The following is a 25,396-nucleotide window of genomic DNA, read 5'->3' as shown; positions in this document are numbered from 1 at the left end:
AACAAAGTATAAATCAATGATTATGACTAAGGACATAACAGATGGCGGAAAAGGAACTATTCGCTTATTGTTAATTCAAGCATTCCGTGACGGTTACGAAATCTCATTTATCATAGTTATTCTACCTTTCTTTGTTCTTTTCGATACTTGGGTAATCAGGGAGGAAGTCAAGGTCATGAAAGAGGCCGGATATTAAATTCAAATCAGAGCTCATTAGTTTTCAAGTCGCGTCCGAAATTTGTTTAACAGAGTGTAACTTCGTCGGGCCAGTTTAAAGGATAATGAATGTCGTCACGTTCATATTAAGTCTAGCGTTCAGGTTTTGCAGAAAACACTGATCAAGACTGGTAATTTTCGTTTCTTTCTTCGTTTTGCAAAGTCAAAAAAGCTGTATCAGACCAAAACAAATTGAACAGACTTACTGAAATCCAAAAAATAGAATATAACGAATAAACCAATCAGATTTCCTCATAAAAATCGCGGGAAGCGTCATCTAGCTGTTGCCAAGGGCGGGAAAGTCAGAGCTAGCCCTGATTGGTTAATAATCCATAACCTAAAAAGATGCAATACCACTTGCACCCCAGGCTAATATGTTTTCAACGCGGCTTTAAACTTAGCCATGCATTCCCATTATAGTCTTTAAAGTTAGCATACTAAGCTTCATTGAAATCTATATTCTTCTATGGGCTCCTGCAGAAGTATAGAAGACGATCCCGTCCACTAATGAGCGCATATTCACAGGAATACCACTAATTAGCTTCGTTGTGTACATTTACAGGTATCTCTTTACCAAAGGCTAAACTCATTCAACGGTCACAGGACTCCCACTTATCTCTACAATGGCTTCATTCTCTGACAACTGCTCCAGGTGGTTCGCGCCATTTAACTGGCTTTCATCGACATCCATCCCAGTCCCCTGCGGACTAGCCACGGCTGCTTCCGGCTCAGAAGTCCTAACCACGAGGTCGGGTGTTCTGCTGTAACCGTACAGAAGCTGGTCTTTTTCCCTGGGGTCTAGACGGGGGCGAGTGCCACGGTACGTCCGCTCGGAACTACCCAACCGGAGGGAATTATCAAGCTTGGCTTGCTGTTCCCGTTGCATCCTGCGCTGCGCCCGGCATTTGCTGTCAATTCGGGGTTTAATGAAGCGCCATCGCATTTCTTCTTTATCTGACTCAATTGGAAACTTATGGTTGATGTGAACTAGAAAGAAAGAAAAATAATAACAACATAGGCAATGTTTAAATTATTGACTTTCATGTTATTTAACCCGTATGGCAAAAAGGGCGGAGCACACTTCTCTGAAGTTTACATTCTACCTGGCGTTAACCTGCGCAGGTTAACCTGGCGTTAGCTGCAAAAATTAGCCTGTACAAACATTAACCACAAAGGACTGCAAAGGACCGCAAACGAATATGCCGAAGAACGTAGGATCTATAAAGACCTGATCAGCAAAAATGAAAAGAAGACATATTAAATTCTGCAAGCAGAATACTGCAATGCTGATCGTACTACGTAAAAGTGCCACTCTGTTTTGAGTTCTTTCGGTGTCGTGTTGATGTCTTGCAGAGTTAATTTTTACGTAGTACGATCAGCACTGATTACGATTCTGCTTGCAGAATTTAATATGTCTAGTAGTAGTACAGCATTTATGCTCAAAACTATGCCGGCATAATTCGACAGACTCGGCCCTACCAAGATCACGTTTTCTTTGTCTGCGACTGTTCCATGTTTTGCTGCCCTTGAGTGGCACCTGTTGCGTGTGCTCAAACAGTTCATGATTGGAAAGGTTGTAACCTCCTTTTTTTTTCACACTTGACCCCTATCCCACCTTTTCCCGCGCCGGGCAGTCCGCCGAGCACCGGTTGCAAAACTCACCTTGAATGCCCTTTATTTTGATTGGATCAAGCAGTTCTCGACCACGTGCCCCGTTAATATTTGACGCGGCCATCTCGTCCCTACTAAACAACGCTTCAAGGAGATTGAGAGAAAGTTTGGCCGGGTTTGAACCAGAAGCCTCGGCACGACTCAGCATCTTTGTATCCCCACAGTACCACACACGGGACTGTGGGTTTGTCTTGTCGCCAAGCCAACATCCTTGAGAATAAGAAACGTGTTGGAGCCCTGTGAACAAATGATAAAACGAAATTGAGGTCACCTCGTTCGAGACAATTCAAGTCCGAATACATATACTCAAAACAAACAATTTAAATTAAACAGATTCGATGTTTTTTTCTCTTACATGATCCCCTCCCCTCCCATCCCCTCCCCTACCGGCGGGGTTTGACACTCATGCAAGATGGCAGCCCGTAACGCAAAGCGCTCGATGTCGATGATCTTATGGAAAAATAAAGGACTGTGAACAGTCTACTTGAATATGGAAACTTCAGTGTCTCTCAGGAGATAGATTCCAGAATAAAAATCAGACTCAGTCTTCATGTTAAGTGACAGCTGCGCATTATTAAATTGAAACACTCGTCTGAGATGAGAACACTCTTGGGCAGTAGAAAGGGTGTGGGAACGAAGGAAAAGGTAGAGGGAATTGCCGGGATTCCTCGCCCTGCTTTTCGCCCCTTAGCCTAAGGAAACAGCCGACATTTCGTGATGCCCGTGGTTTCATGATGTAAGATTTTAAGTAGGTGGCAAAAGCTTTGGAGTAGGTGGAGAAGGAAAAAACTTGCCGCAGAGGCGCGAGTTTCTGGAAAGTTTGAAATCTGGGCCTCTTAGCCGAATGCATTTTCACCATTATGGAACAAAAATTAGAGTGTTTGAACAGAAAAAAGACATCATTAAATTTTGGCTTTTTTATTCAATAAAAGCACACGAATACTTTATTTCAACCTGGGGTAATTTCCAAAGAAAAGTAGGCAGCGAGTTCACGTGAAATAGCCGCAAATTTCGCTGGCCACCAGCTCTCATTGAAAACCCGAGTTTTCCCTCGAAATGACTACAGTCATTTCTCAGACGTCATTTCGCACAGAAACCAGTGGTGACGTCGCGAAATATAGGCTGTTTTCTAAAGGCTACTCTCCCCCTCCCCCTACCCTTCCTTCCCCTCCCCTATTTCGCTCCTGCCACACAGGCTTATCTGGTCGTTAAGGGAACGGTCTTTGTAAGCATCTAATTTGCAACAGATAGACATTCACAATCCTCTATTATATATCGCTTATTTTTAGTTGATTAACGGACAAACTGGAACCTGCTCTAACCACACCGGAACGTGGCCTACGCTTTGAAAAGGAGAGGGCTGCGTCTCTTATTTTGGCTCCCCTACCTTCTAACGTGCACATAGCCCCATTCGCTATATCCTGGATTTGAATTTCTGCTGTGACGCTTTTCTTGCTTTTATCCCCTAAAGAGATTATAACAGGCACCACGCGATCAGAATCACCCACTAAGTCATCTCTGTCCAGTCCTCTAGAGAGTGAATCCGACTTTGTTTCCAAGACAACAGGTCTAGCAGCTGTTTCCGCTACTTGCCCGGATGGCATCACAGGTCTGGGCTGTGATACTTGTTGCAGCTGTCTTGTAGCTACCTCTAGCCCTTGCTGAAAGCCCTGGTTCCAGTAAGCAGTACTGTTAACATCTGAGGTCTCTACACGAGAGGCAAAGGGATTCAGGCTAGGCGAAAGACAGGTGTTAGGTGATTTGGTGCTGTCTGCAAGAGCTGGAACATTGGTATCCCTGGGGCTTCCACCAATTTTATTTGGTGATATCACGATGCCTGTGGGCACAGTCATCCCACTGTCTGCCTCTGGTGCAATTGGGTGTCTCAAGGACATCTGAAAAACCATTCAAAGTTATTGTCAGTAACAAACCAGAGTTTGCAGCCCTTCCTGCTCTCACGGTTTGACCGTGACACTCCCGGTTTGGGCATTCAACTCACGATCTCACAATTTAACCGGGCAACTGTACTTGTTTTGTCCATTGTTCATCACATTTCCTCTAGCTTGCATTAGGAAAGTAGAGGTTTTGAAGAGTCAACTTACATTTAAACATTAGAATCCTATCTTTGACTAACTGAAAAGTTGTCCTATTCACAACCTTAGGGCTGTCACTAAGATTTTAATGTGCCATGTATATGAAACAAGTAGGTAGGGGAATTGAGCAGCTTGGAAGTAAATTTCAGGGGCGGATCTAGGGGGAGGGTGCAGGGGGTGCGCACCCCCCCCCCCCTGAGATGACCTTTGGTTTTCTAATACAACTGGTATTCTGCCAAAAAAAAATGTGGGTTATTGGTGTTGAAGTAGAGCAAGAGACGAGTGCACCCCCTCCTGAAAAAAATCCTGGATCCGCCCCTGAATTTCGTGCTACTTTCCAGGTCATGCTCATTGTAGCCGGGGGAAATCCCCTGTAACATCTCTATCATTTCTCTTACCCTCTTCTCTCAGATGAATAAACTTGCCTAAAAAATATGCTTACCAAATCTGTTTTCTTTTTGTTAGGTGTAAAGATTTCACTTCCTGGATCACTTGCCATAAGAAAACTGTCAATCTTGCACTCAAGCGTCTCCAAAAACTTTTCAATCTTTTCAAGCTTTCTGCCATTTGCTTGAACTATGTCACTAACAAAAGACTGAAGAAGAGAAATATAAATTTGGTTTTCAGTGTCATGACTATTACTACAAAATTATTCTTTAGGAAAAGAATTAATGAGTAAAAAAAATCAAAGCAAGCATATTACTCAGTTTTAGCAGTAAGAAGCAGCTGCAAGTATAAGTTGTTCGCCCTACATGTACCATAGATTAAGGGTACTAGACAATCATAGAGGCAGGGTTGATGGGGCAAAACATACCCTTTATACAGCTGAGCCTCTCCAAAATGGTCACCTTGGGGACAGAAGAAAGTGGAAGATTTATGGTAGACAAAAGGACTTACCAAAGACTTGGAGCAACTTTCTTTTACATATGAGGCCTCTGTCTGTGTGTACACATCTAATTTCAGGCAGAAATCATTGGACCACAAGGAGTTTTCATCTAACTTTCCAATTTTCTCCTAAAAACAGCATTATACATTGTTGCTGTTAAAACCCTTACACATACAAAATATCAAATTCGCAACAGGTCCCAAATTTCCCTTTTTGCAAAATGTTGGAAAATACATTGAACCCTATAAAAATGCTGCTGAAGGGGTTTTATTTGTCTCTGTCCACCCTCATTTTTATTAAAATTACACTGCTTGTCTTTGCAATCAACTCTGTGAGTGATGGGTATACATCCAGTATTAATACAAGTCATAGCAAGAATTTGGTGATGAGGCCATACACACTGTGCAAGACAAGTGACGGGGTGGGGAAGGGTTCTATCCACTACATACACAAGGGTTAAAAAAAACTGCCTTTGTGAAGGGGTACTGTTTTTAAACAGTTTCCTTAGTCTGGGACAGAGTATTACAAAAAGAAAGTAAAAAAAAAATGCAAACTTGAATTTCAGTTAAAAATAAAAATGAATTTATTAACTTTTATTACATATACCACACTGAAGTAAAAAAACAAATACACAAGCTGATTTGTTTCAGTTTAAAACACTTTAGATAAATAGATATCTTACAAATCGCTTGAATTTCAAGACAAAGAAAAACAATATATTAAAGTATCTGACCAGTCTATGTGGAAATAAAATAATCTCAAGTACAACATGTAAATAAGACTGAAATTTTTCCTACACTAGAAGTCAGTTCTAAAATTGGTGTTCTTAAATAGAAACTGACTGTTAAAGCCTACATGTAGCTTAATTATAAAATGTCTGCTGAAAAAATAAAATGTTGGACAATTTTTTAAATATATTAATCATAAAAAAGCAACAAAATGGCAAATGGAAAACCTATATTTATTTTTTGAGCTAAGCCTAGTTTCATACGGTTTAAATTTAATTAATGTTTAACATTATAAGTCATTTATATACACAAGACTTGCCAAAGGTACATACAAAATGTTATATGTTAAAATCTAAATTCAAGTTCCCTATGTTACAGATTTAGCATAGATCATTCAACACATTTTATTAGTATGAAAAGGATAGCATTTTAGTTAAAAAAGTTTACAAAATGGCAAGTACATGTATTTATGATGTTCTTGTTGTTGGTTTGTCAAACAGCTTCTTCTTCAATACATCATGTTCACAGCTTGTTTCTTCTGAAATTTTAAGAGTTTGGAAAAAATGTTGTTAGCTTGTTGGTCTCAGTTGTGTTGAGAGTTTTTATTTCTTTATTGGGAAAACAGCATATGGATTTATTTCTTATTTATCCACAAGATTAAAACTCATTAAAAAAATTCTGCTTGTGGTACAATCATGAAGACACTGGCTGAGCGCCATCAAATTAAACTTGTTTTTTTGATATATTTATATTGTAATCCCTACTATTCAAAACTCCCTGAGGAAAAGGAAATTGGTTCAAGTTATAAAGAGGATTCAAACAACAAAAAATGGCAAGTAAGATTATAGCATTTGACTGGAGAAGGTAGGCCACTTGGTTTCAATTATTGGAAAGTTAAGAAACTGGGATTCTACAATCCAGTACTTTTAATAGTTTTACAAGATGTGTACAGGGATTAAGCAGTACCTTTAATGTTGGAGAGTTTGTTGAAATACTCACATTTGGTAACCTTGCTTACTTGTTTTTAAATTAAATTTTTGAATTCTAATTACAAGTTGTGTACAAGGGATTTATCAGTACCTTTCAATAGTGGATAGTTTGTTAAAATATTTACATTTGGTTGCTTACTTGTTTTTATACTAAATTTTTGAATTCTTACCATTTAAAACCAGTTAGTTACATGATTGTATGAACATCTTATATTTATTCATTTTAATTTTGAAGTAGATAATACTATTTGAGCTGAAAAGTTGATTTTTGATAAGTTGGCAATTACAAGAATACATGTAACAGGTCACAATTAAATTCAGGTTAAAAAAAATTATTCTTTAACCTAAGTTGATTAACAATAATTATTATTCTTTCCTTTGTCTCCTAGCCCAACTATTCATGAATCCATCAGGGCTAGGAGGCAAAGGAAATTGAGAATCAACCTAGGTTAAAAAAGTTTAACCTGAATATAATTTTGACCTGAAACATAAACCAATTCCTTCACAATCTACTGATTTTGGAAATTATTTTGACTCATCATTAAATTTGTGCTCAAAAGAGAAACATGAGAAAATCAAAACAACAAGATTAACAGAGGTTGCAATAACAGACTCAATCACCTGAGAAATGTTGTTTTGTATATCATCCACTGCTCTTCGCTTAACACCAGACTTACAATTTGTTGCATTGTTATTGTGAAAATCACTGTCCATTGGCTCGCCACTAGCTGAATTGAGATCCCTGGTAAAGAACAATATAAAATTAATAAAACTGTGGCAGTCATTACAATATAAATTAAGCTGATTTAGCAACAGAGTGCGAATGTCAGTTGACGACAATGCATGCAAATCAAACAACTGGCTTGACCAATGGCAGAGCAGCAAATTGGGCACCGGAAGTTGTGTTTGGTCCTTTCCGCACATTTTCCTGTCGTCAACTGATGTTCCTGTTCTGTTGCTAAAGCCTATTATCTAAACCTGTAATAAGACAAAACACTGAGTCAAACCTTTCACAGATTACACCCTCAATGATAATGAGGGTGTTGCCCTAAACAGGGTCAGGGTTTCGAACCCTCAACGGCTCACCTATACCGAAACATTGGTTGAATAAAATATTATTATTTTAGTACCCTGTTTAGGACATAAAGGACAAAATGCACACCGTCTTGTTCCCAAGCCATTTACTGGCAATTGCAATAGAGCGAATTTATGTTATAGTCATTGCTTTTGTATACTTGTGTATACTTGGAGTACAAACAAAATTCATCTAGCAAATCAAATCAATTGTGCGGCAATACCCTCTTCACAGACTCACACTAATTACATACCCTATTTAGGACAGACACATATGAAATTATGTGTCCTGTTTAGGATAGAGAGGTAAAAACTATACCCTGATCAATAGTCTGTCCCGATTATGCTCGTAAAATGCTGGAAAGTTGCTAACTAGAATGCCAAAAAGTTAAAAAGTTGCTACTGAAATTTCTGGATATTATTAAGTAAACATCAATTTAAAGTTTTATTTTTCTTTCTTCACAATTTATTGCTAATATTGGTCAAGAAATTTAGCTTAAAACCAACCTTTAAAGTATCACTTGCAAATATGGGCTAAAAATTTAGGCATACTAATATTATAAAATTATTATTCATACGACAATAATTGTCCTTTTAGGCCTGCTAAACTTGGACAAGTGAGAGATTGTGTTTGTTCAAAAGATTGCTACATATTTACCAGAGAAGACAATCCTCTCTTGACATTTAAGAAATTCCCATAAATTGAAGTTTCCTGTGAAATGGTTGACTTTTTCATGCTTGATATGTGCTCTAAACCGATATTTTGTTCAAAAATTGCTTGAGGTTGAGGTTGTTATTGCTTGCGTGCAGATGTCTCCTATTTCCTTTGTTGCACGCGGAAAAGGGACGTTCCCTTTTCCGCATGCAACAAAGGAAATAGGAGACGTCTTCACGCAGGCAAAGGTTGCTAGAACCACAAAAAGTTGCTCCTAATACCAAAAGTTGATCTAAAGTTGCTGAGCACAATAATTGGGATAGGCCTACTGACCAGCAGCATATCCCTGTATAGGCCATATGAGAGAATACCCCCCCCCCTCCCCCACAGGAGATCAAACCTTGCACCAAGGGGTCTAGTCACTTAAAAAAACGGTAAAAAACAATGGAAAATTCTCAAACTGTCATTTGATACTAAAAAGTGGTGACTTCATGAGAGATGGTGGTTTAATAGGATGAGCGGGGAGGGGTTGCACACGAATTTCCATCCCAACCCCTCCCCTGCTGTGGAAATCAAACAAAGCTTGAGTCTCATATTTCACTTTCTGGATATAAAATTTTGGTTTCTCACATCTGAAGCAAAGAGGAAACAATCACAGCTCGGCCAATACATGCCGAGCATTTAACTCAAAAAAGCTGCAACTGTGATAATAATTCGTGGTGCAGTTTTTCGGGGAGAACAGAGAACTAACATGATTCGCGATAGTCTATAAACGTGTACCGTTGCGCGAAATTTAATCACCGCCAAAAGGGCTCTTTGAACTCTTAATTCATTTTCAGTTTTGGAAAGACTTTCATTGCGACTTAACACTACCCTACAACTAAACTACGATTGATATCTGTTGAAAAACACGGCAACAATCTCCTCTTGAAAAGATATACAAATTATTTTGAAACCAACAGCGTGTTTAAGTGTGTGTACATAGTCGAAGCCGTTACGTGCCGAGAAACGCGAGCGGCGAGTCTGGATTTGCGCGCTGAAGTTTTCGTATTTTCCCTCAAACTTCTCCCTTCAATTGAATTCACTTACTTTGAGGTTTGCATCGTCGACAACAGCTTCTGTTGCAAGTTACAGAACTGCGTGTTTAACGCACTGTAACGCCAAGCTTCCATCAACAGACGGCCAGCGATCTTGCAGAGTTCGCCTCACACACCACACTGAATGCACTTGAGAAACCGCATGATCTTCGCGCTAATGTCACGCGCGAAATGCGTGATAAAGCTCGCGATATATAGAAACAGCAATAGGGTCCCCAGGAAAGAATTATTAAAAGAAAAAATGTTTCTTCAACGTTTATTTTTCTCTTGAGATGAGAATTCTTAGAAGATATCGCTTCTTTTGAGTAGATTTACTTCCTAAACTAATCAAAAGATTCAAAAGATTCATTAGTCGGCAACGGTGTCAGTATTACCCTCCCATCCCTAGTGTTTCTTTTGAATTGCCGCTAATATTATTCACTATAGACTATGCGCTAAAGAGAAGTAACGCTGACAAAAAGAACGCTGGCGTTGGGAAATTTCGCGTTAACTTTAATTTCTGCGACAAGTTTCACGTTTTCCAACTAATATAGGGAAATCGAGAGATGTAGCGGCTTTAGATTGTTGATAAATGGTTTCATAAACTTACTTTTGTTGAGGTCTTGTGAACAAACTAGAAGAAAGATGTGGCAAGAAGCGAGAAGACAGGAGAAAAAGTTGCGGGGAATGATGGTGGATTATCGAAAAAGGGCTGAAAGAAGGAGGGCTTTCTACGAGAAGATGGTTGGATTATGTTTAATTTTTTACTTGTTATCGTAGATGAAGGATTATGAGGCAAGGAAGGTAACATTGTGACCTTTTCCGCGGAGGAACTGGACTCATCGCCCAAAAATCAAAATGAAATTTAGCCTATACTTCTTAGAGTTTATACTCATTGAACATTTAGTAAACACTGACTCATTTTGTGTCAGAAGAATTACTGATAAACTTGCATGGTTCTAAATGATATTACGGATACAACTGCTTTTTATTAACTTATTTCTTTTTGTATCAATAAAATTCTCAGTTATCATTGCAGGGCTATCATTAAGAGGCTGGGGGCGGTGGTGGGGGGCAGGGATTGCCCTTAGCTACTATGAATGTGGTCCCCAGCTCCTTTCACAGAAAAATAGAACCAAAAGAAATCCCTAGCTGTTTGATTCCCCACCTACTTCTTGTATTCACCTGGTAACTTATAATCTTACTGACATCCCTCACATTGTAGTGGAATTGTGTTTGTTGTAAAAGAGTGAGTTTTCACAACCTTTCACAAGACCACTGTTCTAGTTTTGGTACTGTATGAATCAATACTTACATTATTTTCTTTTTACTGATATTTTCACAGAGGCTAGATCCAACCCAGTTTCTTAGACTCTATGGACAAAAGTGTAAAATCCACATTGATCCACAGTTATCTGCAGCAGGGGATGGGAAATCTGTAATGTGAGTGAAAAAATATAGACTAGATGTAGAAAATTGTGAGGTTCATAGCTCAAACCAAAAAATTTCGTAGTCCCCCCATGAGGAAAATTTTTGGTTTGACACCCCCCTCTGGCCTCACCCCTCTGGAAATTCCAGTCTAGCTTCAGACTTTTCCATGAAAATGTTTGCTTATAACTTTTTCATTAAGATCTACCTATTGATATGGAGTAAAGCAATTACTTTTGTCTCAATTTACCGACTTTAGACTGTGAAAGGTTTGAACCCAGGAGTCATTTCATAAGTAGGTTGAGTTTGATCATCCGGGTGAACATAGTCCTGAATAGTACTGTTGTTGTTGACAGTGACTAAAGTTTCCACAACCTGTGCGGTAGTCATCTTCAGAGTCAAAGTGAGTTGTATAACGTCAGTTGATGGTATTACACTCTGTTACTGTTTCTTTTTCCAGGATGCCTTGGCAAGGTGATGCAAACAATATGATTGACAGGTAAGTTATTATGGGTTGGAAAGTTAATTTTTATATAGGTTCAACTCCTGTTGGGAGGTACTCGTACTTTTTCGTCTGAGCCCCTTGTGTCACTGACTGAATAAATATCATTCTTATTTACTCACGAGGCTAAAAAATTCACCATCTCATCTTAATCATGGCGCATAAGCGCATATCGACATCCTAATCCAAGCAGTATGCAAAATGTTTGTTGCATGAACCTAGTTTAGTGACCTTAGGTCCAATGAGCTGGTCTCTTGTAGCTTAGTGTTAGAACGTCTGGTTGACTGGTAACCTGGCCCTGGTTGTTCAAAGGCTGGATAGCGCTATCCACCGGATAAATCTCTATCCCCTGGATAGTGCAATTGGTTTTCCAAATACTTATCCACTGGATAGTGATTTATCCGGTGGATAGCACTATCCATCTTTTGAACAACCCGGGCCAGATAAAGCTCTATCCAGTGGATAGTACAATTAGTTTCCCCAATACTTATCCGCTAGATAGCACTATCCAACGTTTGAACAACTGAGGCCAGAAGGTCATAGGTTTGACTACCAGTATTTTTTCGTATGAGCCACCTGTGTCACTGACTGAATAAAATGATTTTTTAAAATTTAATATTGTCTTTATTATCATCGTCATATCATCTTTTATGTGACCATCATTAAAAGCAACATTGAGTTTATGACAAAATACTATCATGAAACAGCCTAAAAACAACAAGACACTGATATTAGTGCTAAATGCAGGGTTGTCACTAAGATTTCAAGTTATCTGGTGTATACAATATAATAATTATATTGTATACACCAGATTATTATTATTATTATTAGGCAGGGAATTGAATGGCTAGAAAGTTCCATTGGTTCTGTTTTCCTTTTGTTTCCTGTGGAATCATTCCAGGTTCATGCTTAAAGCCACTAAGTGGAAATCCTCAGCCACTAGTCCTTAATGACAGTCTTAGATAAATGTGAATACAATAATATTTGATTACTTTCAATTTCAGGTTTGATGTCAGAGCGCACTTAGATATTATTCCAGAGCAACCATCATCAAGCACATTTGGGTAAAACACCAAATCTCTTTTGTTTTATTTCTTTATTGTACTTGAAGCATTTTCTCCAGTAGCCTTGAAAGACACAGTTAACAACTCTCTTTAAGGCAGATGCCAAACACTTTATGAAACTACAATGGCAAGAGCAAAGGGAATGCGGTTCTTAGTTTATTTTTTTTATCTCATTTCATCTCTTCTTGGGTAGCAAGGGTGGTGCAGTGGATAGAGCACTCACCTCCCTGGCACCAGTGTGACTCAGGCTCAAATCAGGCGTCGACGTCAAAAGTGGGTTGAGTTTGTTGTCAATTTTCTCTGTTGCCCTGAGAGTTTTTCTGAGAGTACTCTGGTTTAAATTTTAATATTCCCCTCTCCTCAAAAACCAACATTTTCAAATTCCAATTTGACCAGGAATGGTAGGCACTACCATAATGTTTGAATGTGCTAGTACTTCTAATTAATTTATTGTTATTTATTTGTTTCATTTTTCAGACCTTTGATGGAGACTGATCCTGAGGAACACAGGTTGAATTACGAGAGATACAGAACACTGGTAATGATAGATGCTAGTGGAGGTCAGTAATTAACTTGCTTATATCCCTCAGTGGAGTCAGGCCAAGTGTGGTTCTGAGGAGCGTGTGATGCAGAAATCTTATTTTCACACACAGCTGGGACTATGGGTTCTAATGTGTGGGGTTTCTAAGGTTACATGGTAGTTCAAATTTCAGTTTTTTTAGTTGCTGTTTGCCACTGCCTGACCTGCCCCACCCATCTGCCTTTAGGCTATGTACAGCTACCCCCTTCTCTGAGGGGAGGAGTGGAGGCAGCTGTACACAGGCTAACCAACCCTCCTTCATATTGACATAATGACAACGGCTGCCAAACTATTAGAACTGAAATTGTAGGTGTAAGCCTTATCTCAAGGCCTAATTCCCTGGGCAACCTGGGTAAAAGAGAGATTATAAAGAAAATGGCTTGGTAAATTATTATTTCCTGCATATGTTTAGCCTGCTTTAGCTTTAGAAGGACTATAAACACATTTAATACATTCACTATGGCTTGGCACATGACGTATCGAACGCTTCCTGCCATGGTGACCAAGCTGGTCACAGCTTGGAGTTTTTTTACACAGGCATAGCCCTGTAACTTTTTGTTTCAAATGAGGGGCGTACTGTTTTAATCATTTTAAATTTTAAATTCTTCTTTGTAGCTTCAGAGGAATCTTACCTTCGGCAGTTGGAAATAGAGGAGATGTATGGGGTGAAGAAAGATGATGACAAGAAAGATAAAGAGAAGTAAGAAAAAAGATCATAAAGTACCACTAATAAAAATATTGAAGTACTGCTAATAATTGATAAGAGGACACTATTTTTATTAGTCATGTCCCCTCCCACAGACAGGCAGTACTTACCATTTAAACTCGTGGTCATACATTACCATATCCCAAAACAAAGGAAAATAAAATTTAAACCAGGTTACCAGAACTATTAGCTTGCGCCAGGCTCTCAATTAGTGCAGACAAGTGAAAAAAGAGTAGCAAGCAGTGAAAAACCAAGCATATGAAAAACAGAGGGAAGAGACAAGGAAAGAGGCTGTTAGCATCTTTTTCAATGTCTCATTTTGCCCACTACTCCGCCAGAATGTCAAAATATGTGGTGTTCGAGGATTTCACATAATGTTTGACTCTGTGTGAGTGAAACCAAGTGACTGACGTAAATTATGATGTAAACTATCAAAATCGACCAATCATAGGAAACTGGTATACCATGATGAAGTATTCAAAACAATCCTTACGGAAACAAAAACGATGCTACTTTTCTTGAGCCCATTTTGGACTATCTTGGTACATGGAACAGGCTACAGAACTGTACAAAGGCTGCGCCAGTTTCTAAATTTTTTTCCTCTCCTGGAGATCAGCGTAGTAAGTTTATCTGCAAAACAGCGCCAAATCCTTGTTGTGGGTCCCCACCTGTGTACCAGGATTTGAGTACACTCCATGATTGGCCTGTTAAAAATGCCATTGTTGATTTGCCAATTAGGGCGAAAGAAAATTCGAAACACTCTTCTGGTAATTCATTGAGTTTGTTGCGGGCCCAGAACAAGGATCTCGGTATTTCTTCGCAGACATTACGTACCAGGGTTAAATTACGTCTTTGATGCATCAGATCTGCGACATCCTTCTGTGCAGGCCCTTGGTCTTCCAACTGCACCAGCTAAGTTTAAAAGTTGTCAACAACCAGTGTAATGTGCTTTCTTTCCTGTATTGATTGTTATGTTTTAGAAGTCAAGCCAAGGCAACCATAGGTTTCTCATATGACAATAGTGGAGGTGTTGGCAACTCCGACAAGGAAGATGATGATGAAGACAGCGACAGCGACAGTGTTCTTAGCGACATTGGTAAGAAGTTATTCCTGATCTTTGAACATCATTATTTGTTTGATTATGGACAACAGCATTGTTGGTGACAAGTCTTATCCGGCGAGCTTCTTGTATAACCGGTGGTTGCATATTGATTCATTTTTCTATCTCTGTGTGTCAACACTAATTTTCTGACAAATTTCCCATATTTAAACACCAGCAGAATTTACAGTCCTGTCACACATCTGGTTCAACAGATGTTAAGCTGGACTCTCCAGCTTCCATTTTTGAATTAAAAGTAAAAGGACTATGTTACTCGGGAATCATTCCAATAAGAAACTGGGCTGCCGATTGGACTAACAAATGAGGGTTTTGTCATTTTAACGTTTTCTTTGTGGCAGACAAGTTTATGATTTGATCTTTTTAACTATCGACTGGTAAAAGAATCAACGAACATGTAGGAAACCAGTCAAACAACAATCGCTTTATTACACCTGTAAAGCCCCGTGCAAACGGACGCAACATTGTCGGCCAACAACTCCCAACATTGTTGCGTCTTCCTGCACACCCTGTTACATGTTGTTGGGAGTTGTTGCGCAAAGTTTGATACCGGTCAAACTTTAAGCTACGTGCAGACGGACGTAACAACTCCCAACATTGTTAGGCCAACAACGTTGGGAGTTGTTGCGTCCGTTTGCACGCAGCTTAACTGAAAAGGACAATTTATTTTGCAGATGTTACAGTGGACATTGATGAAATCGATGCAAATCAGGTAATGATCTTTACGCTTTTGCCTTTTTTCTCCTTTTGCTGTATGAACATTGTTTAAATTTTTGTTTTTGTTGTATCTTCTCTGTTTTTCAAAAGCGCGAGACCCTGGATACTCGAGGACTGCATTATGGAATGGCTTCAGCTCAGTTTTGCAGGTTTGTAATAAAAATTCAAAATCATTTAAGTTTCATTCTTCAGTTAGGAGAACACCCAGAATTTACTAGACCACTTAAAACTGAATTACAAAATATTGTTAATACGTTTTTATCCCGTAGAAAACTGAAAGAAGATAAGGAAGAAATAGAAGAGCAAAGGAGACTTCGACAAGAAGAGGAAGAACGGTCGCTTGTCACTGTAGGTAGCCAGTTCATTCTTTAGACCACAGGCAACGACTAATCACCGCGCACGTAACTTTTGGCAGTGCATTTTATAAACTCTCATAAGCCATACCTTTCGTTCAAAGAGCGTGCGAGAAATTGCTCATTTATTGTAAAACAGCTCTTAGACTACGTGTAGCAAGAGTTACGGTTGGTATTGAAAGTTGCTTTTCACCGTGGCAGCCATCTGGCCTCGTAATCTTTGATGTTCTGTTTTCCGTGCAAGCCAGGGAAGAGATTACTTTGAGAAAATTCTAAACACAACACACAGTCTTGGAAAACTGATTTTGTAACTGAATTTGAAACAACAATTCAAGCTTGGGCCCTGTCCACACGTATCCGGATATTTTCAAAACGGAAATTTTTTTTTCTCTGTTTTCAAAAAATACGTGTCCCAACGTTTGCGTCCATCCACACGTAAACGAGAAGCCGGCGTTTTTTAAAATCTCCACTCTAGGGACCGTTCTAGAACGCCGTTCGCGCGTGGACGGGAGGCTAAAACGGAGAAAAAAATCTATTGTTTCAAAAACTATCCGGATACGTGTGGTCGTGGTCTTATTTTGAGCGCCATTCTATGTTAGGGTCGACGCGCAAAACGTGAAAGACGCTCGCTGCGAGAAAAGCAACGAAGGAAAGCCCACGGCCACCATGATGTGGAGCAGTCGCCACCAAGGTAGAAAATTGTATTGTGCATCCGTTTTTTTTTTAAGATTTCTGTATCGTATTTACATGTAGCACTTGATAGAATACCATGAAACTTGATTATGGGACGGAGATGTGATAAAGGGGCGGATCTGGGGGGAGGGTGCAGGGGGTGCGCACCCCCGCCCCCCCCCCCCCCCCCCGCCCTCTAAGATGACCTGCGGTTTTCTAATACAACTGGTTTTTTGCAAGAAAAAAAAAACTATGTGGTTTATTGGTGTTGAAGTCGAGCAAGAGACGAGTGCAGCCCCTCCTAAAAAAAATCCTGGATCCGCCCCTGTGATAGATGTGATCTATAATTTCCATAGAACGTTAGCTTTTGTAAAGGGAATCAGGAAAGTACACGAAGCGAAGAAAGAAGTCTTTGAATTTTGGTGGAATGGAACACACCATCGTCCGGATAAGAGCTACCGTTGTTCTGTCAACTGAGCAACGTTGCGATTTTCGCTATCTTTTGCCTGGTAAAAGCCGCGGTTTTTGAGTTTAACTTGTTTCTTTCGTTAGACTAGTATTTATGTTTGACCTTTTTGTTGTTGTATAGCTATGCCAGGAAAGCGAGTCCTACATATGAACCATACCGAAGGTAAAGAATTAAAACTCATTTACACTGCTTTTTTTATAAGAACCTTTTCTTATAAGAACGTTCAGCCTGAAATTTTCAAAAATAACAAGAACATGCTAAGAACATACCCGAGGCCCAGAGAAGAACGATATAATTTTCACTGCAATCTAGAAAATCTGAATTTCATAATTACCTGCATGGAATCAGAGTGCACGTAAAATTTTCTTCTTTCAACACATTCCATTGTGTACGGTTAGCCTGCGTAGCAAGCGTTTCCGTTTGGTTTCGGAGCAAAGAAAAACCGCGCGAGAAATGGAACAAGAGCCACCCGTCCCTGCTCTTTTACTTACGCCATTTTCGCGTGGTCTTTGACTCTCGTTCCTCGTTCTTTGCTTCGATACCGCAAGGAAACGCTTGCTATGCAAGCTAGTATATGGTCAATAATTCATTTACATTGTGCTTGTACGATTTATCAATGGAAAACTATAATTATTGTCTTATCTTGTCTATATGTGGCTTAAAAGTTATCAGATTTCCGTTATTGAAATTTAAGAACGTCCGTAAGAACATTTCTAGGCTTTAACTGCCCAGAAAATAAGAACGGTCCAGCGTGTAATATGTTCCAAGGGATAACATTTCTCTTTTGCAATCAATAGGTCTTCGTCACGATCATCATCGCGATCACCGTCTCCCGAAATCGCAGGAAAGGTCGAGTACATCACAGAATTCAGCCATGCAGGCACTGATGAACAGACGACCAAGAAAGCGGACGGTGATTCACATTCGCATTCAACCTCCTCCCGGTCGGTTTACTTTACTTTGTTACTCGCTAGAACCATCTGACCAGCATTAGTTCGATTGTAAGAGACGAAACTGGGCCCTGGGTATACTGTTTACATTGCTTGTACGCTTATTCGCCTCTTTAGAAATGTGAAGGAAACTGGAGCCGAAGTGCGTCCCGCAGTTGTTTCTGGGATCGTTACCGGTGACGCATCAGTCAGCTATTGGCCAATTTTTTTTACTCTTGTCTCCAGTAACAGTCCCAGATGTCTTTGCGAAAGTTTACTCGGCCCTGTCCTCTTCTCGCTTCTTAAGTGGCGAATGTGGGCCGAGGAAGACTGGGTTGGTGTTGTGTCAAATTGCACTGTGGGACTGTTATGCTTGACGAAATTGAGTTAGCATTTTTTATCCATCTGTCTAAAACCCCTTGGACAGCTTGTGAAGTTTACATGACGTAGTATTTTTTTGCGTCTGTTTCCCTTGTACTCTAGATACTGTATCTAGTGTGGAAAAGAGAAGAAATACTACGTGTTGTCAACTTCATAAGGTGTCAAGGGGTCTTAAGCCGATGGGATCTAATGCTAACCGACGAATTGAGCCCATTTTCCTGCGCAGACCCGTAACAGCCACTGAAAAAGCGATAGCGTCTCCAAACCATTCCCACTATCCAATTCGAAAGGAGCAACCTCAAAATTTGTAATTAACATAAGCTACCTCTCTGCTGTAACGAACATCTAAGCCTTTGCTTATTATGGTAATCCCTTACTGTTTAAAAATGGCATGGCGCTATCGACAGGATAAATTTCTGTTCAATCGTTAAGGTTAAAGAAAACTAATAACGCTATCTGCTGGATAGAGATTTATCTTGGGGTTAGCACTATCCATCTTTACGTCTGGGATTTTAAGATTAAACCTCAGCCGACTCACTGTTTTGGTACTGTTGGATAAATATTTTGCTCGTTTGTGTTCTGTTATTGTTTTGTCGAGGGCGTAGTTTTGTATTAAACTGAGATAGCTACTCAGGTGTTTAAGTCAATAATGTTATTTTTTTTGCCTTTTGAGGGATTAAAATTCACAGAATTAAAAAATTTTTTCTGCTGTCTTACCATCACAATTAAATTTAATATTTGATAATCATTTTACATTACTTTTTGGGTCTACTTTTTCTCCAATTTTTTTCCCTTAAAAATCCCCCCCCCCCCCACCCCGCCAGAAAAGGCACAAAGTGATAACAGTTGTGGTTTGGGGGTGCTGCTGACAACATGATCAAGAGGGGACGAAATTACTAAACACTAACAGGTCACTGAGCAACCTATACCATTCAGCACCAAGCATAATGGATAAACAAAATAGTGTCTGTAACGCCGAGAAACACCGAGAATTGTAAAATAGCTTTTGTCAGTTAGGATTTGGTGTTTTCTGTTTTAGCTGATTTTGTTCTTTTCTTTTTCCTTCACCTTTACCTGTGATGAACAACTCAACTTTACCGTACGATGATCATCTCGTCTTGCCGTTTGTTGCCCGTCTGACTTTGTTTTCTGATGACGATCTCTTGGTTCTACAATGATTGCTCTTCAAACACAAACCCTGGTATGTAAAAATTACGTCCATTTGTGATTTGCTGCTTCTATTTTGACTTTTTGTGTATCACTAAACGTGATGTAACCTTGTTGTACAAATCATCAATAGTACTACTTCAGAACGGAAGAAGTCGAAGGAGCGTGACAGGTCCCAGTCACACAAGAAACGGAGGAGTAGAACACGTTCAAGGTCACGGGACCGCGAACGACGACGTTATCATGGGAGATCACGTGATAGATCCCGCGAGAAAAGTAGGTCACGAGATAGAAGCCGGTCACGCGATAGGAGCCGGTCACGTGACAGAAGTCGATCACGCAACAGAAGCAACTCGCGTGATAGAGATCGTCACGGTGGTCGTGGGCGTGACAGGCATAAGTATCACAGTCGAAGCAGAAGCCGAAGCCGGAGCCGAAGCCGTGACCGTGATCGTGATCGTGATCGTGATCGACGGGAGCGTGACAATGGGCGTGACAATATCAGCAAGGAGAAAAAAGCGTTACCCACCAAGACCCTTGGGTAAGCCACTTAATTCTGCGAAATCTCTCTTTGTCTTGTCGACTATCAACGTCTTTGAAATTGCGCTAAAATGTTCTCTCCTCAAGTGTAAAACTAATGTAGAGGGAAATATTTTAAAATCCTCTTGTAAGGCACAAATATTTGGCTAGTTTCAGCAGCCTTAAGCCCTGACTTTACTTGTATTTGTCAAACGTAGGTTGTTGAAAAACAAAGCAACGCCTTCGTCAGGCAGCAAAGAAAAGGTGCGTAATTGTTAATGAAGTTGATTGCAGGACATGGCGTATTTTATGTGGCCAAACCCAACGAACGAAAGAACCAATTACAACTTGAAACGCCGGGTCTACCTGGCTGAATTTGAAATCAACGCCGCCGCGAAAGGTTATGCGATAAACTAGGTTAGCTTAACGTCTTTTTAAACGTTTAAAACTGATTTTGCGAAATGTCGAAATAATTTTCCTTAGTTATGATAGGTCGATCTTATTGTGGTACTGTGTCTTTTGATGTTGTTTAACGTTTTACTATGCAGCTTACATTGCATTTGCATTGCATAATGGAATGCTCTTGCATTCACACTGCACGTTGCCTATTGTCTGGTACATTGCATTGCATGCTGTATTACAACCTGTTTTTGTGTTGCAACGTTGACCTTTATTCGCAGATGACCGCTCAGGAGAAGATGAAGAAACGAATGCAGATGATGCTCAACAAACAGTGTAAGGCCTTATAGTTATTACTGACATCGTTGTTTTTCGGTTTTTCAAACTAACTGCTGCAAGATGATTTTGAAGATTGCCTCTTTCATTTGTTTGTTTGTTTGTTTGTTCTTTCTGATTTCAGTGAAAACAGACAGAAAGGAGGACAGAAGAAAACGAGAAGTAAAAGAACAAGAAAGAAGGGTAAGAATCGTTATTTTCCTTTAAGAGAGATATGATTAGTGATATTTGGCGTATCATCACCAGGGCCTCTCGTCTTCTAGAAAACGCTAAGAATGAAAGACCCTGGAAACAAGATTGACGGAGAAGGTGTTGAGGGAAGGTGTTGTAAGAGGAAACTGTTGATTCTGATAAGTTACTATTCGCCTTTTTGGAAACGAGAGGGGAACTGGGGCCGAAATACGTCTCGCAATTGTTTCTGGGATGGTTACTGGGAACGCGCCGGTCAGCTATTGGCCAATTTTCTTCTTGTCTCTAGTATTAATCCCAGAAGTCTTCGCGAAGGTTAACTCGACCCAGTTTCCGTCTTGTTTCTTTAGTGGTGAATTTTAACTGTGGTGCATGCTATATTCTGTGCTCGTTTGGTAAAAATTGCTGAAGTTTTTTGCTGCTTTTAAACTTACAGGAACGAGAGGATGACTTACGTGAGATGCAGCGAAAATGGCGCGAACGGTAAGGCGAACGCAAACGGATTCGATTCTTCTTGAACGCTGTAATTGAGAACATTTTGGCAAGTGTTTGTCACTTTGTTCATTTCCCGAAGTTACCTCGTTACTTAAAAAGAGTCACTCTCACTGTTATCTTTTGCAGAGATAGAGACAGGAGAAGTAGATCTTTATCTCCACGAGGTAAATAAAACGTTGATTGTAATGCACAGCATGACCGTCACGTTCTATACTTGGCTTGGTGCTTGAATCCACAGACACCGACCTAGATACCCTTACTCAGTGAAATACCAATATCTATATTTAGGTCGATGGGATTCTCAAGAAGTAATTATTCCAGTCTTATAGAAGACGTACCTGAATTTTTTTCCACAAAAAATCAGAACCGTCATTGACTGAAAAAATTCCAATTGACCAATGATATGCGTTTCTTTTCTTTTATCTTTTACGATGGCTTTTGGTAGACAAGCTTAACTAGCGAGCAAATACGACCAGAATCCTTTTTGCGAATGACCATATTATGACGACTTCAACGTAGACCTTATCAAAACCGACGACTAAGGACTTCAAAGTAGATGTAACTTGTTTAATAAATTTTTGCTTTTTTAGCGAATAATGACGCCGGACAGGGTATCACTTTAAACTTGAAATTATGTTCTCTACATAAAATTGTTATTACGTCTAGTTTTTCTTTCTTTTCCACTTCACCCTCTGCCTCGATTAGCTTAAGTTAACTACGGATTGCGTGAAATATTTCCTTTTTCCTTTTCACTCTGCTTTTATTTCTTGTAATCTGTTTGTTTTGCGATAAAGTTGATCAAAAGTAGGTTGAGTTTGATCGTCCGGGTGAACGTAGTCCTAAATAGGACTGTTGTTGTTGACAGTGACTGACGTTTCGACAACCTGTGCGGTAGTCATCTTCAGAGTCAAAGTGAGTTGTATCACGACTACAGCACAGGTTGTCGAAACGTCAGTCACTGTCAACAACAGCAGTCCTATTCAGGACTACGTTCACCCGGACGATCAAACTCAACCTACTTTTGAAATGACTCCTGGGTTCAAACCTTTCACAATAAAGTTGATGTTGTTGTTGTTGTAACGTTTGTGCCTGCGGTTCTTAGTAATAAAATCGACCTCAAAGTGTCAAGGATCATGTACTTTTGTGGACTATTTGTGTTATATCTCGAAGCTTTTACTTGAAAAATTTAGCACCACTGTAAGAAGAATCTGCCCGAAAATGACAGCTCATAAAGGCAACTGCTTTCTTTTGTTTGCAGGACATCGAAGAAGTGTATCTAGATCGCCCCCTAGGAGGTATGAAACCTTTTTAACCGGCTTATATCAGCCAGAAACGGCGAGCTGTTTGTTTGGTTGAAAATCCTCAAATTTCACGGACTTGAGCGGTGAAAGTCGAGCCAAAGTCAGATATTACTCTGTCCAATTACAATTCGACTAGACGAACAAAGGAACCAATCACAGCTTGAAGCCAGTACATGTAGCTGATACCATATGCCAATGCGCGGGAAAACCCGTCGGTGTTGGGTTCTACACTTCTATTTCTGATTGGTTAAGAAAGTGGCGTGAGTGTTTTCAGCCAACTTGTTTTCAGCCAACTTGTTGTATTGTATCTTGTGGTGTTGTTTCACGCGTGACTTACCATGCAGTTTCTCCCTCCATCTTCTTTTTGCAGAAGACACAGAAGTAGGTCGCGATCAACTTCTCCAACGGATTCTCAAAAAAGTAGGTCTGCCCCCCCCCCCCCCCCCCCAGAAATAAGCCCCCTCTAGTTTGTACTGAAATACTTGATTTATTATGAAGTTTTGAAGCTTAATAGAAAACCAATACTGAATACAAAGGATATTTTAAAGAGCACTACTATATCTTGTTTTGAAGCTCTTATATCCCCCCTGGGATATAAGCTCCTCCTTTTATAAGCCCTCGTAAAACCCCTGATGAGCGGCAGTTTACGGTATGTCAGTAAACTCGGATAAAACCACTGAGTGATAGATGTGAACTTTTGCGGCTGAAAAGATGTGACCAATCGAAGTTGTTTAAAAAAGTCCATTTCCATTCGCAGGTCTTAATTTCAACCGTTTCAGTTGTTAATGTAGCAGAAGGCCTCTAAGAAAGCCGCCACGGTACACAGACTTAACTTGGTTTCGCATCCTCGCTCGCAAAGTCAGTTACAAAAACGCTGTCAAATACCGCAAGGCTAATCGTTTCTTCTATATAGGGTGCTCAATAGCAAAACAATGTAACACAATACACGCCTCCTATAAGTCACACTCGCGTAACGCTAGCATCTGACATGTCATGACTACTATAATAACTTAACCACAAGCAACACATTTATCGCTCACTGATATTTTGTTGCTCTCTTTTCCTAGTTCCCATTGTAGATATCGACGCGCATGCGCTGGGTGAGGACGTGGTAGAGTATGTCTATCCAGTCAAAGAGAATAAATGATGATGTCCAACAGTCTGCTAACTAACGTCGTTCACCTAGCTGAGTGAAGAAGGAGCCTTAACAGATCTTTAGGAGCCTCGATGCAAGACTTTTAATTAGGAGCTTCATTTCTCGATCCGTATTAGGAAATTTATAGTAACGCATACAGTGCCTCGCACATTGCCTCATACACGCGTGTACTAATTTTGTGCACGTACTCAGATCCCCCGGAAATCCAAGTACGAGACGAATGTTGTACGACATTGTTGTACAGCTGTAGGTGTTCGAGTGATTTTCTTTTAAGCAGCCAAAGTAATCAATCTCGCAGTGGTTTGCTTTAGCATTCTTGCCTTTTATCCTCTGCGAAAAGTTGCTTAGTACTCCGTGTACCATTCTTGATCCGGAAATTTTTTCGCAAGCCTTAGGATTCGAGAGGACTTTCAAAAACAACCGAAACACAAATAAGAGACAAACGTGACTTACACACACGCGTTTGGAGATTTACTTGGGTTTTTTGATTGATTGGTCTTGTTCTGATTGGATAAAGTATATTTTGCGAAACTCATTCTAAACCTTTCTATGCTGCGTGGTCAGTTTATTGCAGCCGTCTTTCTTCGGTTGTTGGTCGCCCCAGTTCATTCTCATCTGCATGCATACTGAGCGCTACGCAAGAATCCGATTACCACTTTGCCCACGTGGCTAACACCATTTCTTCTTTAGCGGCACGTGTTCAACTCTGCTATAAATCCTTAACCCTTTAGCAGTAGTCACGTGAAGAAAAAGAAAGGAACAAGACAAAATAAAAGAAAAATTGACCGCTCAAAGAATGTTCTTGCGCGCTCGAATTTCCCGTCTTCCTGTCGTTTTGGAACGGCTTGAACTCAGGCTTGGCTAGACCCGCAGAAAGATCTTCCTTCTCTATCTCCATGGTTACCCTCTGTACTTGGTTAGGTATTCAAGTAGTTAAAAAGCCAGTTTATTAGACGATTTTGATCGTTGTTTTTCCTTTAGATAATAAGATCTATTCGGATAATCGGAGGGTGTAAATAAATTGGCGGACAGATCGTGCCGTTTTCACCCCAAGATTTATTTTCTGATACATGTCAAATGAAACTGTCTGTGGTTACACTTTTAGAGCGGCGGTTTCTTTTTAATCAGGAATTAATTTTAGAGAATATTGTCTATGTCTAGACCTGTACGCCGCTTAACCAGACTGAGAATAAAATATAATTTATATATCTTTGTCATTCGCTCGTTTGGTGCTTGCAAAGTGACGTCACTTAAACTTGATTGTGTACAGTCTCTTTAGGGATCATTCGATCAAGGTCTCGGGATCATGTGCATCTGTGTACAAAAATGATACTGTTGACTAAGATTGTTTTTGTTTTTCATATGTGTGACGAGTGAAACAAAAAAATCCCCTGTTTCAAGAACCAATGTGCTTCTTTTTGGCTCATTAATAACAATAGGTGACGTCAGCGTGACGTAACGTTATACTCCTAATAGCCAATAAAACAAGCGCTTACGTCGCCAAAGCAGTTCCCATAGTGCAATTCGA

At 39.8% G+C, this 25,396-nt stretch overlaps 2 protein-coding genes across 2 annotated transcripts; one reads left to right on the top strand and one right to left on the bottom strand.

Annotated features, from left to right (window-relative positions):
- Positions 1-421: 421 nt before the first annotated feature.
- Positions 422-9,563, bottom strand: LOC140924073 (uncharacterized). The gene is made up of 7 exons (XM_073374071.1): positions 9,402-9,563; positions 7,205-7,325; positions 4,878-4,994; positions 4,423-4,575; positions 3,275-3,782; positions 1,879-2,124; positions 422-1,203 (listed from the first exon to the last, which is right to left on the bottom strand). Exons 1-7 carry the CDS (start codon positions 9,482-9,484, stop codon positions 803-805), a joined length of 1,629 nt encoding a protein of 542 aa, XP_073230172.1. The 5' UTR covers positions 9,485-9,563; the 3' UTR covers positions 422-802.
- Positions 9,564-9,906: 343 nt separating this feature from the next.
- On the top strand, positions 9,907-25,073 carry LOC140924174 (CLK4-associating serine/arginine rich protein-like). The gene is made up of 22 exons (XM_073374201.1): positions 9,907-10,132; positions 10,734-10,831; positions 11,277-11,315; positions 12,323-12,382; positions 12,860-12,942; positions 13,578-13,662; positions 14,649-14,764; positions 15,460-15,497; positions 15,593-15,651; positions 15,772-15,850; positions 16,455-16,546; positions 17,117-17,158; positions 17,794-17,940; positions 19,607-20,014; positions 20,211-20,256; positions 20,673-20,727; positions 20,852-20,910; positions 21,353-21,399; positions 21,538-21,575; positions 22,670-22,706; positions 23,083-23,132; positions 23,780-25,073. The coding sequence occupies exons 1-22, from the start codon at positions 10,034-10,036 to the stop codon at positions 23,857-23,859; spliced, it is 1,857 nt and encodes a 618-aa protein (XP_073230302.1). The 5' UTR covers positions 9,907-10,033; the 3' UTR covers positions 23,860-25,073.
- The last annotated feature ends 323 nt before the right edge of the window (positions 25,074-25,396 follow it).

The sequence above is a fragment of the Porites lutea genome, chromosome 14 (genome assembly GCF_958299795.1).
Source record: "Porites lutea chromosome 14, jaPorLute2.1, whole genome shotgun sequence".
In the NCBI taxonomy this organism is placed as follows: domain Eukaryota; kingdom Metazoa; phylum Cnidaria; class Anthozoa; order Scleractinia; family Poritidae; genus Porites; species Porites lutea.
This window is presented reverse-complemented; position numbering and strand designations above follow the sequence as displayed.